The following is a 16,364-nucleotide window of genomic DNA, read 5'->3' as shown; positions in this document are numbered from 1 at the left end:
CTCCCCTTTCTCTAAAAAGACCTCATTAATTCCCTGTGAAAGAAAACCCACACAATACAAAGACTCCCTTTCTAAAACTTGTCTTTTCTTCACTTTTCCTACAAACCCCTCTATCACCCTCCTCACGCACACTCAGATGTCATCTCCCAAACTACTCCACAAGCTTAGTGACAGCACCCTACACAGAAATCTCTGTCACAGCAGTTCTCAGCCTTTCTCATCTTTCTCCACAAATACCTCCTTCATTAAAAGTGTTATTAGACATTCTCATTTAAAATGGGGACCTTGATGCCACTAATTACCATTCTGCTTCCCTTTCCTTTCCCAAGTCACTTAAGTACGCTGTTCCAACAGCTGGAAAATACTCAGGATGAAACCAGACAAAGGAATGACAAGCAATCTGCATTCCACCCTAGTACTCCACAAAGCCACTCTCAACTAACTCCCTAGTGATGTCTCCCCAGACAGTGCTCAGAAACACCCTTCCATCTTCCTTCATGTATCTTTCACAAAAATTCCTAAGTTCTTGACCTTCCTTGGCTTTGTAGCTGCAAATCTCACTCTGCTATCTTTATTTCTAATGGCTATTTCTTTATGTTTCTCTGAGGATCTTTCTCACTCTGCAACACTTTTTTTGTTGCTTCGCTTATTTTCATCCATTCACTCTAGCAATGCTGCTGCAAAGATCCTCCTTTTAACCAGTAACACTAACCATGCACACCTTTTATTTAGTTCTCCTCTCTGTTGCAACCTCGCCTTCAAGGCCGTGTTTCTAAGTATTGTTATTACATATACTGACTTTTAAGAGGTATCCTGCCTCTGACTGGGCTTTTGTATCAGCCTTCATCTCAGTTTTCATGCAAGTGTTTGAATATGCTTAGAGGGGTGACAACTAGAGGAGTCACAACTAAAGAGAGGCATCAGTACTTTCCTTCTGAATGCTGCATACCAAAAATAGACAACTCCTATCAGATCTCGAACAGCAGTATTTTAACAATGTTGTGTGAAAAGTTTACAATAATTATAACCATTTGTAAGATGAAGTTCAGCACCTGTATTTATATTGGAAACAAAAGACTTAATCAGAAAAGGTCCAAAGGGAGTCCACTAAAATCCACACGTGCCTGGGATTATGCATTTATCCTGTAAAGATCTATACAATCTTCAGTTTTCAGCTGTATTTACATACAGCAGTTGTGTTACTACTACTCTAAAAGTTTATCTCAGCATTTACTATTTAAAGTAGCATACAGTGCTACAGTGATACACAACATAACTCCAGTAACCTGATCTCACAGTTGAAATCATACACTTAGTATCACTACAGCTAACTAAACAGATACTAAGAGAAAAATCCCTGAAATCATCAAGTACAGTCTTCGATTAAGGAATTTTTTTTTGTCTAAAGTCAATTTATACTAGCTTTAAAAAACCCTCACATACTACTGAGTTGTCTTAGCATCTTCTTAGAGTTCCTCAATGTCAAAAGTATGGTATCAGCAGTGTTATGTTCTAGTATTGCAAGCTAATGCCCTCAAAACATTTGTGAGTACCATCTAACCAGAAGCAAAGAATGGGGTGAATGGCAGGAAAGAAGGGGTTAAATGTCAAGATTAGAGACTTTTGCTTCTATTTTTCCACTTGTACTTCCTCAAAGCAAAACTGTAGCCTAAATATCATTCCATCTGCCCCCATTTTTACCCAAAATTAGCCAGGACAAAAACTTAATGAATCTTAAGCATGTGCTTAGAGTTAACAGGATAGAGAGATGCTGAAGTGTTGTAAATGACTTAAAGCAGGCTTAACTTTCCTGCTTTTTTTGAACTGAGGCCTCTGCCATTACACTCTGACTTAGCAGGCCTCTTCTTAAAAATGTATAAGGTCACCAGAGTTGGTGTTAGGCATTGCATAGCCTTAGAATCAAAAGAGACCGAATGTAAGTACTATTGATGCCAACAGACTCTGAGAAAACAGTGCAGGAGTTTATGGTTGTGAAGAAACTCTGAACTCAGTTTGGTTCATCTTGCAAGGTCTGTTCTTTCCAAAGAAGACAGAACACAGAGCCTGCAATATGCTAATGGAAAACCTGTTGGAGAGATCAGAGACAGCATGCTGCAGAATGCCATCAATCCCTCCCAGGCAAAAATAGGACTAAATAGGTTAGAAGACAGTTTACAAAAGCTGGCATAAAAAGAGGCATACAAGCTTTAAAAAGATCCAAATAATAGGAAACCAAAAATCTATACATGTTACATAATTTGTGGTATAATAAGAAGTCTCTTAAAAAGATGGAGCCCTCTCTCAAGCAGGAAGCAATGCTACCTCCCAGAGGAAAAGGTGGTCAGGTATCAAACCACAGTGAACTACCAGGGCAACACAGCTGGAAAGCACACGTGCTCCAGGATAAAGGTCCCATTTATAAGCATTATCACTGGGACAGTTGGAAGACTCAAACACAGCCAGAATTCTTATTTTAAGAAGCAAAACCATAAGCAACAAAAATTTAAAATTCAGTTTGACCTGCGATAGAGTTGCTTTTCTCCAGAACTGACATGAAAGGACTGTAGATTAAGACTACCTTGTGAAAGTAAGCTATCTTGCTTCCTATCTAAATGGATTAATGTAACTTAAATGCTGCAAAACTCTCAATTAGCAGGTCTGGTGCCTGGTCTCTTAAGAGTCAACCAGCTCTTTGACTTCTGTGAGAGGTAAATAAGCCTGGACACCAAAAATACATTTTTTCAAGAAAATTTCAAATTTAAACAAATTTTAGCTTGAGAAAGAGTTAAAATAATTGTCTAATAATTAAAAAAAAACCCTCACCTTAATAGGCAAAGCTATAGTAGAAAAAGAAAACAATTCCAAACCAAACCATTGTGGCATGTAAATTTGATACTGGCTAATAAAACCCAACTGCTAAAAAAAGAGAAATTAAGCAAAACGTACTGTTGAAAATGGCAATGATTTGTATTTGTAATTAAACTACACATTCCCGGCTCTAAACTCTCCGGCGTTAAACTTTTTTCCTAAACTTAAAAAACCAGATCTGACAGTGGCAAATGACAGAACATACAGGAGCTTGAATGGCCATAGGAAAAAGTTCAGGTAAAAGAAAGCTTTGTACAGAGCTAAAGTACAAGAGTAACACAAAAAGTACTGCCAGGATTAACTACTTGAGGGAAAGACCTCACAGTTCTCTCTGTGATTCACAGAAGCTAAGGTGCAACTCTGCTTGGCAGTGTAGCTGAGTTTGGAGGATTTTCAAAACCAAATGTTCTTTGTGATATGTCATTTAAAAAGTGAGAAAAGCAGTAGAGCTCTTTATGTAAGGGAAGATTTGGGGTTTCTACCTATTCCACATCTAAATTAAAACAAACAAAAAACCCCAAATGGGAACGCACTGTGCTTGGTACAGATATTTCTCTAAAAGTGAATCTGTTTTAAACCTGTAATCTCTATCTCCATAGCATATTTGATGCATCTGCAACTAACTCAAACACCAATTCTACCGGACATATGAAATGTCAATAAACTGGGCCAAAACACAGCCTCCTGACACAAACTGTTCTATCGGTTTTGAGCTGCCAGCAAAAGACGCTTAAATGCAAGTATTTACAGTATGGTTCTTATTACCAGTTATCAATTCAGTTACCCAAGTCTATGAGTTATGACCAGTAATTTACTGTAAAAAAAGAAAAGGTAGGCCTAGAGAACAGTTTCACTGAGGCAGAAAAAATTTGTTACAACAATTCTGTTCTCATTTCAAAGCCAGCATTTGGAGTTCAGGACCTTGGCTTCTATTCATCAAAGCACTTAAGAATTTGTTTAATTCCAGTAGTTTCTGTAAGACTAGAATATGTTTTTGATATTTTACTGAATAGGAGTACAACTATTCACAAAAGCAATATAGCATATTACTCAAGGGAATGGTTGCATCTCGTAGGTCTCCTGGGTAAAGCACATGCACAAAGACAGAAAAATCAATTTCAATAGACACTAAAAATAGATGGCTTTTCTCAGGGAGATGCATACCTTTTCCTCACATTCAAGCTTCTTTTGGGCTTATACTTCATTGATATACTTCATTGAAACTATTAATATAGAGCAATGTTTTAATGCTATATTCTATTTTTAAATGTCTGTTTTAGAATAAACCTTTCTCATAGCATCTTCCAGTCTCCATTTTACATCTCAGTTCCTAGGCTTTGCAATTGATTAAAATTACTAGGATTTCCTTGGCTGTGCAGTTTCAAAAACCAAAGCACCAGCTGTGCTGAAAGTGAACCATGACATGTTTTCACTTCCTTTGCAATTTCGTAAAAGTTTGACATCTCATTACAAAATTCAGTAAAGTAGGTCTTTCCCTCAAATTTATGTCAGCATAAATAAAGTAACCAGAAATGCAGTTTCAATTGGAACACAAAAGTAGTTACTCTGCTACTGTATATCTATCCAGCTCTTAGTTTACTTTCTCCTCTTTTATTTCACAAACTAAGATTTTTATAGTGTAAATAAATTAAGTCATTGTGGAACTATTTCCAGCAGACCATCGCATGCTAACTACAATGGCAGGTATCGACATTAACATGGTATTTGCCTAGACCTCCTTGGTGCAAGAATAAACTAGAAATTATAAAAAAAGAGAAGAATTCAAAGATACCTCACACCAGTCTCGAGTGTTTCTGCTGATAGTTGGAGGGTTTTTAAAATACATATTCCTAGTTTATGTGTAAACTTGGACATTTCAAAGAGCTAGAGAACGAACTAACTAATACAAAACTCCATAAATGTTCTCTGGCATCTGACTGTGGAGAAAAAGCGAGAACTGCTGCATAAGTTTATAGAGCATGGCAAAAAGCAAAGTTCTAAAGAATTTTTTTTAGTATTTTTATTTAACGTAGTACTTGTATTTAAAGGTCCATTATGGATTGTTTTACATAACTCCACTCACCCAGCTTACAAAAGAAACACGACTTTTTCTCAAAGACTCTTAAACGCCACTATTATGTTCAAAAATTGATTCAAAGCTTTTATAAGGGTAGTAAAATGTGCATCAAATACTAAAGTAACAGCCCAACCTGCACTGGGAGTTCCCGAGAGCGCAGGCCTGACGTGGGAATTATCAAAGAACGTTTGATGACAACATGTGGCACGCCTTAAGACGCCCAAGCCCTTGGGCGGCAATCTGTCCTAATTTGCGATCCTCCCGAAAGCAGCGGGTGAGCATCCCGTCTTCTCCCACCGCCTGCCCCGCTCCGGGGGCTGCTCCCATTGTCTCGGTGGACAGAACTCTCTCCCCGCCGCGGATGCCCGGGGCCTTGCGGGATGTCTCGCTATAGCCCCAGCTGAAGGGCCGCGGCGGCCGGGGAACCCTCCCGGCCAGCGGCGGACCCCGCTCGGACAGCCCTTCCCCAGCCCCGCCGCCTGCCCGTCCTCCAAGCTCGGACCCGCCATGACTGTGCAGGATTCTCAGCTTCGGGGCAATTCTCCCTCCGGCGGGAGCAGCACCAGCCGGCAGCGGCCCCGCGGCGGGCAGTCACTCTGTGCAACCGGCCCGGGGGGCGGCCTCGGGGAGCGGCCCGGAGCTCGGGGGGGCAGCCCTGGAGCAGCGGCGGGAGAGCGGGCAGGGGCTGCCCCGGAGCGGCGGCGGGCGCGGTTGCCCGGGTGACGGCGCGGCATGCCCGGCCCCGCGGGGCCGCCGGCCGGGGCAGCGGGCGGGAGCTCCGGCGCCGCTCACACCGGTGCCCGGCGGACACGCCCCCGTCCCGCTGCCGCCGCCGGCCCCCCCGCTCCCCGCACACGACCCCCGGCGCGGCGCGGGGGCTTCCCCCTGCCCCGCATTGTTCGTCCTCGCCGCCCGCCGGCTGCACCTGCCGGCTCCCGGCCCCTGTGCCGCCGCCTCGCACTTACCAGACGGAACCGTAAGCGCCGGAGCCGACGGGGGTGAGGTTCTGGTAGCGCTGGGGCACCTCCCACACCGTCTTGTTCAGCTCCTGCCGGTAGAAACCGCCGCGCTCGGACATTTTCCCGGAGCCGCCGCCGGCAGCAGCAGCGGCAGCCGCCCCTCAGTCGAGGCGGGCACGGCCGGCGCCGGCGGGGAGGAGGGACCGGGAGGGGAAGGGGAGGGGAAGGCGGAGGCCGAAGGGGTGGGGGCAGCGGCCAGGGCCGGAGGGAACCCGGGTGGGGACCAGGGGGGCTTGGCGAAGGGGCCCAGGATCCCCGGGGCGGCACCCGGTGTCTTCCCGGGGGGCCGCCCGGGGGGCTGCGGGGAGTGGCGAAGCGTCGATCCCGCCCCGGAGCATTGCAGCCGGGGCGGTGACGGGCCGGAGCGGCCGCCTCACCGCATCGGCCGGCCCTGCCCAAATGTACGGGAAGGGCCCGCGGCGCCGCCGCGGCGGTGACGGGTGGACTCGGTCATCCCGCCTTTCCCCTGGTGTTTCTCAGGCTTTCCAAAGCCTTGCTGACACCTTTTTTACTTCGCCACGGCCACCTGAAGCTCCTCCTGGGCCCGCCAGGCTCCCACCTTCCCAGCTCGAGCTGCAGCGACAACGGCGGTGACCCTGCGCCGGAGTATTGTCCGCGGGGCCAGTGCAGCCCCCGCTCACTGATGGAACCCCGGGCAGCTCGGGGATTTTCTCGCAGTCCTCTGGTGCTTAGAATTTCCCCTTACCGCATTGACTGTCGCATTCAGTCATCTGAGTCCTCTTCATCGAGGAAGACTAGAGCCCTCAAGATAGCAGATAATATTGAAAACTTTAAAAGTCCAAAATTCATGTACCAGTTAAAGGTTCTCTGACTTCTTTACTGTGTATTTTCTTCTCTCCAAAATGTACCTTATACAATATCTCAGTGACCTCTTCAATCATTGCAGCACTACTGCAATGTTACCAGTGTATTTCTTTATGTATTGTTTCCTTTCATGGCTTCTTACACTTCTTTGAGTACCTGTAAGTAACTTGTACATGGCCTGTTTGCATAGATTCAGTGTACGGGGATGGCTTTACACCTGCCTTTTAATCACTGTGGAATATAAATCCTTGCTTTTCAGAACCCTCCTATACCATGGATTGCTCTTCACTTTGACAAATAACTGCTCAGTTTATGCTAGGACATAATGCGAATGTAGAAAACATGTATGCTTGAATAATTGTGAGCATGATGAGACAAAAGACAAGTATTATGGATGCTCCAACTGGATAGTTCAAGTTCTGGCTCTGAAACCTCAGCCCATGTTGCATGACAAGACGTCCATACTGGGACTGTTCAAGTGAACAGCACCAGCAACTTGGCATTTGCTGGGTGCATTTCAAATAAAAAATACATGAATGGTACTACTAGAGCCATTTATCTGCAGCCATCCGCTCAAAGAATAATAAGTGCTCCTAAAGCAAGTCTAGTTCTCACTTCTACCCTGCTTTAGTGCAGCTGACCTCTCCAGTTCTCTCCAGACTGCTCCTTGTTTCCACTTGAATTTCTATGCTAAGGGCATAGTGCGTGAAGGAAGCGAAAAGTGTAAAAAATCCAATAATACATGAATTCATCTTATTTTTCTCAGCACCACCGCATGGAGTTTTAAAAAACTGAATAACAGTGCAGTGACACTACACCAAGCCAAGAAGAAGTATTTCTGTCACTGCCATCCCTCATCTTACTTGCCCCTAAAGTAAGTGGCCTCAAATGTTTTCCACTGGTAAAATGGAACAAATGCTCCTACTTGCTAACTTTCATTGTACTTTGTCTCTAGAGGTGCTTTGGTGTATTAAATTATTTCTTTCTAACTGCAGACATAATTTTTGGAAATTGCATCTGTCCATGTCTGCCCAAGCTTTTAATCATGCAAGTTCCACAGGACTTAATTTTTAATATTATTGATTAATATTGGTAAATATTTACAGTTGGTTTCAATTTTCTGTCTTCTGTGAGTTTCTTTCTGTCAGTTATTTGTATTGCAATCATGACTCTGAGACTGTGCTTGATATCATTGTTTTGTTGGATACTATGTATATGGTCTTCTACTGTGTGTAATGAGGGAGATAATGGAAAACATCAAGATGCAAGGGCAGTGTATTTGAGCTGTCTCAGAGCTAGGTAGGTTATAGGCCTCCAGAAGCCTTCCATAAAGTAAGCCCTGACAGCTGCCTTTCCCATGGCAGAATCAGCTCATCCATCTTTGCCAGCTCTGTGAAGGAAGAGGAAGAGGAAGAAACAGCTCCCTTGTCAGCTGGATTCTTCTGTTTTAGTTGCAGTTTTACAGGAGGAGTGAAGGCATGAAGAAAAGATAAGTTCACAGCTTGTGCTGTACATACGTTGCCTTCTTAGGAACTTTCACTGCCTGTACAAGAAATACTGTTATATAAAACTGAGCCTGAAGCTGTGTTGCGACTGTCATAGACAGGGAGAGTCCATGAAACTGCTGTGGACGCTGCACACCCCTCCCTACCTTGCCCCAACAGCATCCTGTGTGACAGCTCCTCGCCAAGTCAAGTGCTGATGGCTGGAGGGCAGTGGGCAGCGGGACTCTCTGCACCAGGACTGGGAGGGACGCCCATGAGCTGCAGTGGGGCAGGTTGAGACACCCAGGCAGTTTGTGGGGTGGGATCAACTGCATGAGCCTCGTGGCTGGTGAGGGAGCCCTGGATTCAGGCATGAAGAGGCTGTGCCCCAGACAGGGTGGGATGCAGTCCCTCAGACACACAGCAAATCTAGCAGGTACCAAAGGAAGAAAACTTGCTGGCACTAACTTTCTATTGTGGCTCTTCTCCCGCTGCATACTCAAACCCTACATTACTCTCATTAAAATAAACCTCAGTGAAAACAAAGGATTTTATTATTTTAGCCAGTTGTGAGTTACTAATTTCCAGTTATTCCTTATTCCTATTTTTTTGGACTTGATCCTGATGGGTCCTTTCCAACTCAGTATATTCTATGATTTCACCTGCTTTTTTTATTTGATATATTGCAGAAAGCTTGCACGTCTTTGCTACCCTCCTCCAGACTCCTTTCAATTCTCATTTATTCTCTCTAGTTCTGTTTTTATATTCAGTTTAGAAATTGCAAATTTAATATATAATGAAGTTCAAAGATTGCAACTTTCATACTAACAATAAACATGAAAACTCGAAGAAAGAAAATGCCACCTTAGTACTGAAAACATATAATTTCCTGGTGGAAAACATAATGATACTACTGTAAACTCAGCACTGATTTTAAAAAGACTGAAAAACATAAAACAGACTGTTTGCAGATCAGAGTTCAGACTTTTCTCAATACAATTGCCATAAATATAGAATAGCTCTAACTAAAAATCTACTGAGTATCACTGAGGTTTTAGGATGAACAACCATGGTTCTGTTGCTATATCTGTTACACACTTAACTTTGTACTTGGAGATGTCCATTAATAGATTTCACCAAGTCCACCTGAAGTTAATAACAGTAAAGTAAACATAGTAATGTTGTGAAGGTGCTTCCTGTGCCATTTTCTTTTGAAAATGTTGTAGGGTATATGAACATCTGTACAAAAGAAAGACTTATACAGGAAAGTTACATACATTAATGTTAATAATAAAACATTGCGGTAATTAACTATGGTGCTGATTTTATTTACTGGTTCTTTGAATTTCTGAAACTACATCTACAAATAAATAATTATAACATAGGAAAGCTGCCACTGTTTGTAATGACTGAAAGACAAAGTACAGACAGCAGGAAAGGCTAAATGAAGCCCTCTGTAAATAGAAAGTCAATCATTACCTACTCCTAACACATTGGTTTCCATAAGATTGCTTTGCCATGGACCATGTGTCTTTGTGACTGAATCACAAGACAGTTGTTGCATTTTCCCATGAAATTCTCTCTTATTTCTGCTATTAACTCACTGTTGCCAAATACCTATTTGGAAGGCTTCACAGCACCTAGGTTGATTCAGATGACCTGCTTCAGCCTGAGACCATTTTGTCCTGTTAGATCTTAGATACTTAAACTGGAAAAACATTTTTTTATCTTCTGAGAACATGAAGGGCCTTGCATTGGAGAAAACTGTTAAAATTTAGTTACTCATTATGAACCTCAAGTTTGATCATGAAAAGTCCAAGGCATTTCGTACCTATGATGAGGTATGAAATCAAATGAGAAATCCTGCTATTGATTGAGGACTTTTAAAATCTGGGTTATACCCTAGTAATTGCATAGCAAGAATCGGTTTTTATTCTTTCTGAGAAGAGAGATTCTAATATGGCTTGACTTCAGTTTTTTTCCCTTTTTTTCCACATTCTTTTTCTGCAGAATTAGGATGGCCAGTAGATATCTCTGTGCCAGCTTTCCACATTTATGAACTGAGACTAGGATTGTTTCCTTATTTTAAAGATAAATATATGGCTGATAGTACCTCAGATATTAATAACACTTGTACTAACTAAGCTTATTGTTTGCAGACATTGATAACAATTTTTCACATATTCCTTTCATACTTCTGTGGACACAAGGTAGAAAATATTTTCTAATATCCTGTTAAAATGTAATTATGACAAAAAAAAATCAATCTCTTTTACCTGAAATTACATGGAAGTGTATCTTGGCCTCCAGTAGTCTACCAGAACAGGGCAGCAGTGATTTTTCTTCATGCAGGAACAACACATGGCTATTATTCTAAGATCATGTTGCTATTAGATTTTCAATGTGATTGGGACTGCAAGCATGCTGGCAGTTGGTGTCAGAAGTCTCCAAAGTAAATTAAATAAAGTACGATATCCTGCTTAGTCATGTCAACAATGGCTTCTCAGTGTATGTCCATTCAGAACAAGGCCATCATCAGAAAAATAGAGATTTAACTTTATAATAATTCCTAATTAAGTAAACAAAGGTCCAGATATGAAGAAAGGCCGAGATGAGCTATTAAAATGTAGTGCTATATTTTCACTTGCAATCCATGTAATTATGTTGCCTGCTGAATCACAACACCATGATGTTATATTCTTATGCATAATACAGCATCACTCAAACGCAGCCTAATATTGACGTGTATAATCAGTGGCTGCGCAGAGCCCAGCACTTGTCCCATTCAAGTCAAATTTCATTATGAAAGTGGGAGCAAGAATGCTTTGTTCCAAATGCATTAATCTAGGCTTCTGTCCTGAATATACATTAGCTGTAAATTTCTTCACAGTAACTGAAGGTACTCCAAAGATACAAGCAGATGCAGATGAAAGAGCCCACGTACACCAAGCTCTGTGCTTTTCTGATGCACATTGAGGAATCACACTCAAGGAAGACTGTTTAACTGACTATTATGTTGTCTCTTTTGGCTCCAAAGAGCACCATGGGTTCTTTAAAATGGCTGTGCATTGCGAATCATGAATTCCTTTAATCACAATCCAAAAATAATTCTGTATTGGAACAATTATATTAATGAGGTGTCAATCTGGCAAAAACTGTGCTTATTCTGCACACAAAGCCACTATGAAGAAAAGTTGTTACTTACAGGACTTCCAAGCGCCATGGGGTTGTAGATGTGTACAAACTTGCACCTACACCCATAGGGATGCTCTGCCTGATGCCTGTGAGCTTTGGAACATGGTAAACTCTATTTCAGTGCTTTAAAAATATGCAAATATTTGCAGTTCAGGGAGAACAATATGAAAGCAATATCTGATTCAGCTTTAACTCTTAATGAACACTTACAGAAAATTGATACCAATGCAAACTTGTAAAAGCAGAACACAAATTTCTAGTAAATTAGCCTGACTTAGTATGAGGTGCATGTATTCACATGCCTTCATTTGCCATCTGCTACTCATCTGCAGAATTTCATACTCCAATCTGGTGCTGTTAACTTCCCATAAAGCAGTTACTTCAACCTTGTCATACAGAAAATACTGCATCCTTCTTAATAGCTGTGTTTTTCAGTCATTATTTGACATATTGTGAGGATACAACTCAGGCAGTTTGAGAAAAATGGTAAAAGTTCAGTTGTTCTATTGTATATAATCCTATCCAATCTATCTGCAGGGTTTTTTTTCCATTAGCATGACTCCAGTGCACAGTGGGCTATTCCACAAAGGTGAAAAGTGGAATTTTTATTTTAATAACATTTTATTCCTCACTGATACTACAATGTCACCTTCTTGGTTTTGACTTAATAACCTGTCTTTGGACTCTGCTGAATAGACCTGTGGTTCCTCAAAGCAAATGTGTCAGTAAGGCTTCAAATAATGGTTGCAATATGACTGTAGTGTGACAAATTATACCACAGATGCTGAGCAGTGTGGACAATAATGGATCTGATGGCGGCATGTCCTCTACTGAGGCTTCACAAGGGCTTGATAAACCGAGGGAAATGGCTGTTGTGTGGCTTGGCAGGCTGTTATTGGGTACATTTGGACCCAAAACATACCTTGCTTGCTAAATATCTGGATCAAACTTTCTGTTATTATTATTATGACAGGATGGTAGGACAATAATGTGATGTTTTTCAAATAATTTCAAAGAATCATTTGGATAAAAACTGTGATGTACATTCTGTTCAGAGGCTGCTATCCATAAAAGAAGATAATTTTTCACAGTTTCATCATACTTCAGGATGTATTTGATACATATTGGCTTTCTCAGGGTATATAGACCATGCATCTACTGAAATATAATTATAGTTCTATTAATGAAACTACATAGTCTCTATACTGTGAAAGAGCATCTTATTACTCCTCAGTTTTTCTTGTATTTAGAGGAGTTCTTATGAACTGAACTAGATAAACTGTGCCCTCAGCTTAACTAACTTTCTTATATATATATGGCCATCTTAAAACAAATTAAGCCATAAACCTTTGTATGTAGAACTGTGTAGACATACAATATATGTCTACTAATATTTCAGAAATAAATATCAGACTTGCCTCAATTTACCTGTTTTATATTATTGTACCTGAATTACACAGTTAAATCAATCAATAAAAGCAATGGCTATCATAAGGTGCTTTTGAGGATCAATTCATTGAGGGACTTGAACCTATAGATTTAAGCCCGTTAATATCCCTTTTATAAACTTGAACTTAACAAAGGGACTATTGAATCACTGTAAGATCAGAGGCCCTGGGAAGGAGTGGGGTTATCAGCAGTTGCAACGAATAAGTGACACAAATCCTGACTGCGACTGTGCAATATGACCACACAAAAAGAGGAGGGAATTGTGTTGAAAAGAGTTTTCAAGGGAAGGCTGCCACACTGATGAACAATATCAGCCTGGAGGCGACTTCCAGTCATTGGAACAATTACAGGTGTTACATTCGCCATCACAAACCTACTGAGTGCAAATTAATAAGTAATTAATTTTCACTGACCTTATCAGAAAATTTATATTGGCTTGTAGACTACCAATGTATATTTGTGATTATGCCAATGCTGATATCTGGCCTTTCTTTGGTGTTTCTCTTTCCCCCGGTGTATTTCTGTCTGTGGCAGCATTAAGTTCTCTGAGCTCTTTTTGTCTCCTGTGCTCTTGTGGTAAGACAGGCTCACCTCTTCTCTGAACAATTCTGAGGAGAAGGCCAAGCAGAAACAGCTCCTCCTGTGGAGTTGAATATTTTATGAAAAATACTATGTGACGGTTCTCTGTGGCCACCAGGGAGTTACAAACGAATCCTTTTTTTTGTACTAGAGTCTGTTGTTGAAAGAGGAATTAATTATTCTCAATTTCCTTGGGGTTTTACTCATCCTGTAGCAAAACATAGACTGTCCTTTTTGCTGCTTGCTTACTATTATCTCCTGCTTCAAATGGTAAAATAATAAATAGCTTGAGATTTTTTTATTGACTGAGACTCTCAGACATGAACAGCATAACTGGGCTGTCAAAAGCAAAGGTCATGTCCACTGCCTTATTTGTGTGAACATTTAAGTGACAGGACAGTGACCTGTGGCAAAACCTTTTAGATTCCCAGTGTGCACTTGGGGGCTTTTCAATATAAATTTTTCATGCATACCAAGTTAATGTTTCTGTCTGTAGTGGTTTTTAACACTAAAGGCAACCAATGAAAGAATTCTTTGCTGGCAAAGGCAGCATTTTTTTCTAAACACCAGCCTGTTTTACAGAAAAATACCTTGGTAAGCTAATGTTTCTTAACACTACTTCTTATTGTCTTCAGTCTCTATTTGAGGTGGAAGTAGACTGAGTATACCTTGAAAAAGAAGGCAAATATGTCCTTGATTACAGCTTACAGATGGTGATTTTTATGCCATGCTACAGGTGTTCTTGAAATTATTGCAGAGATGGGTGTGAGCCCAGCTTTTATTACGACCACAGTAACTAATATGTTTCATCTTACTCCAGTTAGACGAAATACTTCTGTATCTAGTGGTCTGCCTCTTTTTTGCAGTAGTATGGAACAGTGGATAAGCCTCTTTTTCAAATATAATTTTAGGTTTCATCTGTCCCAGTATATTCCAGTTTCCTTCTGAAAGACATCCACCAACTGCATTGTCCAGCAGTTTCAACTATTTTTGCTTAGAGGCAGAGCTTATATTTCCTTTAAAATATTGGAATGATTGGAAGCATGGCAATTGAAACCAATTCTCTCTCCCTGTCCTTATCTTTCCATTTCATAAGAAAGAGGTTTAGCAAATATTGTATCAATTTTAGCTAATTCTTCTAGAAAGCTCTGTAGAATGCTTTTCCCAGTAGGGGCTTTAGAAGCACCAGGTTTTCTGTAACTTTTCTTCTTTTACAAGTTTTCACAACTTTTTCTGTCTTGAAATATAGATGCAGCAAATCTTGAATCAAGCTTCATTTGTAAGTGGTTTTGTTATGTATTGTAAAATTCAAATCCTTCACAGTTGGTCTCTCAAAATTAATGGATGCCCTTACAGAGTGTCCGTTTATTCCTTCTGCCTGATCTGTATCTTGTTTTTTTTTGTGTGATGCTGCTGCACCTACCTGACAGTTTTAGCAGGTCTCCCTGCCATGAATCAGCAATGATTAATGTATTTTGAGGCCCAAATCAAAGTCTGGACTTGCCTCAGTTCATGTATCCTGCACTAACATGTATTTTGAAATAAGGATTAGCAACATTTAAAGCACCTGTGGTAGACTATTTTTTCCTCCAATTTAGATAGCAAGCACGTTACCAGGAGCTCAGTGGAAAGGTAGTGTTTTGTCTTGATACAAATAGAGGCTGCTGGGTTTTGAACCCAGTGAGATCCCAGTACCTGTGAATGTTGTTGATGTCTCCCCCAAGACACACCATGGTGCTCAGAGTGAAGCCTCTGACTGATTCTAGCCCATCTGTTAGGATTGGTGGCTTCACTGAACTTGGTGATTTTATGCTGAAAGAAAATCTGACCCGATTGTTCAAGAACTAAAAAGCTTTAATAATAGAAAACAACAAACAGCAAGCTGAATAGTTTGTACTGAATGAACCAGGAAACAGGCAGGTTTGATCCATGCACGAAGACAATGGCAAAAAGCAAATATTAGAGCATGGCAGGGGTATTTATAAACTTGGAGGAGGGGGGAATTAGGGTGGAGTTTAGGAAGGGTATCCAATGGGGAAGGGCAATTAGGAATATTAAAATTATTGCAGCAAAAAGGAACCAATGACAACAAGGGAAGCAGAGAACTTTCTGGCAATGATCAGCATACTGGAACTGGAGGATTCTGGGGGTGATTTTTTACTCATCCTAACGGGTTCTCCCAAGGCATTAAGACATGATCATCCACATTTTTATTGGAGTTACCTCCAACATCAGAGATTGGTTCTGTACCATCTGTGCCATTCAAAAGAGCCTGTGCTATTCCTGCTGCAGTTTCTGCCCCTTGCTTTGGTGTGATGAATTGCTAAACTTGTGATGCTTAATCTATCTGCATACTGGAAAAATAAGGTACTTTCTGTTTGACTCTGCTGTGGCAGCAGAAGAGCTTTGCAATCACTGGTGGTTTTGTGGACAGGTAATCCTGCAAAGTCATTCAATCTCAGCACAATTTTGTGTGCTGACTTCCAGAAATTGCTAGCTGTAAAGTAGCTCCTTTAGTCTCAGAAAATCAATAAATTATGTCATTAGCTATTAGAACCCCCCACATACCTTATGCAGGTAGAGCAGTAGACTTTTTGCAAGCATCCAGCCTTTTGAAACTATTTTGCCTCCTAGATAAGTGGTTTTCTCACACTGCAACAGCTGCAATGTCATCACATTTAGGTCTTTTTAGTTTAATTCAGCTGGCTTCTCCTTTTCCCTAATTTCCAGTTGAGGATTCCTGACTCATTTCAAACTGGTGAAACTCCACAAATAGCAACTATTTGTTAAGACTGGACACCATGAAGTCATTCATACTGCAAAGTGTGTCAAGAATTATGATTATTCTAAAAATACTTGGTAACAATT

The 16,364-nt window shown here is 41.1% G+C and overlaps 1 protein-coding gene across 1 annotated transcript in view; it reads right to left on the bottom strand.

The window, feature by feature from the left end:
• The window catches only part of MAPK11 (mitogen-activated protein kinase 11), a 29,760-nt gene extending 23,490 nt beyond the window's left edge, over positions 1-6,270 (bottom strand). The window contains exon 1 of the mRNA XM_014877765.2: positions 5,911-6,270. Coding sequence (XP_014733251.1) covers positions 5,911-6,023 — 113 coding nt within the window. The 5' untranslated portion in view covers positions 6,024-6,270. The remainder of the gene's footprint in view (positions 1-5,910) is intronic.
• Between the last annotated feature and the right edge of the window lie 10,094 nt (positions 6,271-16,364).

Source organism: Sturnus vulgaris, chromosome 5 (genome assembly GCF_052056855.1).
Source record: "Sturnus vulgaris isolate bStuVul1 chromosome 5, bStuVul1.hap1, whole genome shotgun sequence".
NCBI lineage: Eukaryota > Metazoa > Chordata > Aves > Passeriformes > Sturnidae > Sturnus > Sturnus vulgaris.
The sequence above is the reverse complement of the archived record's forward strand: the minus strand, read 5'-3'. Positions and strand labels throughout refer to the sequence as shown.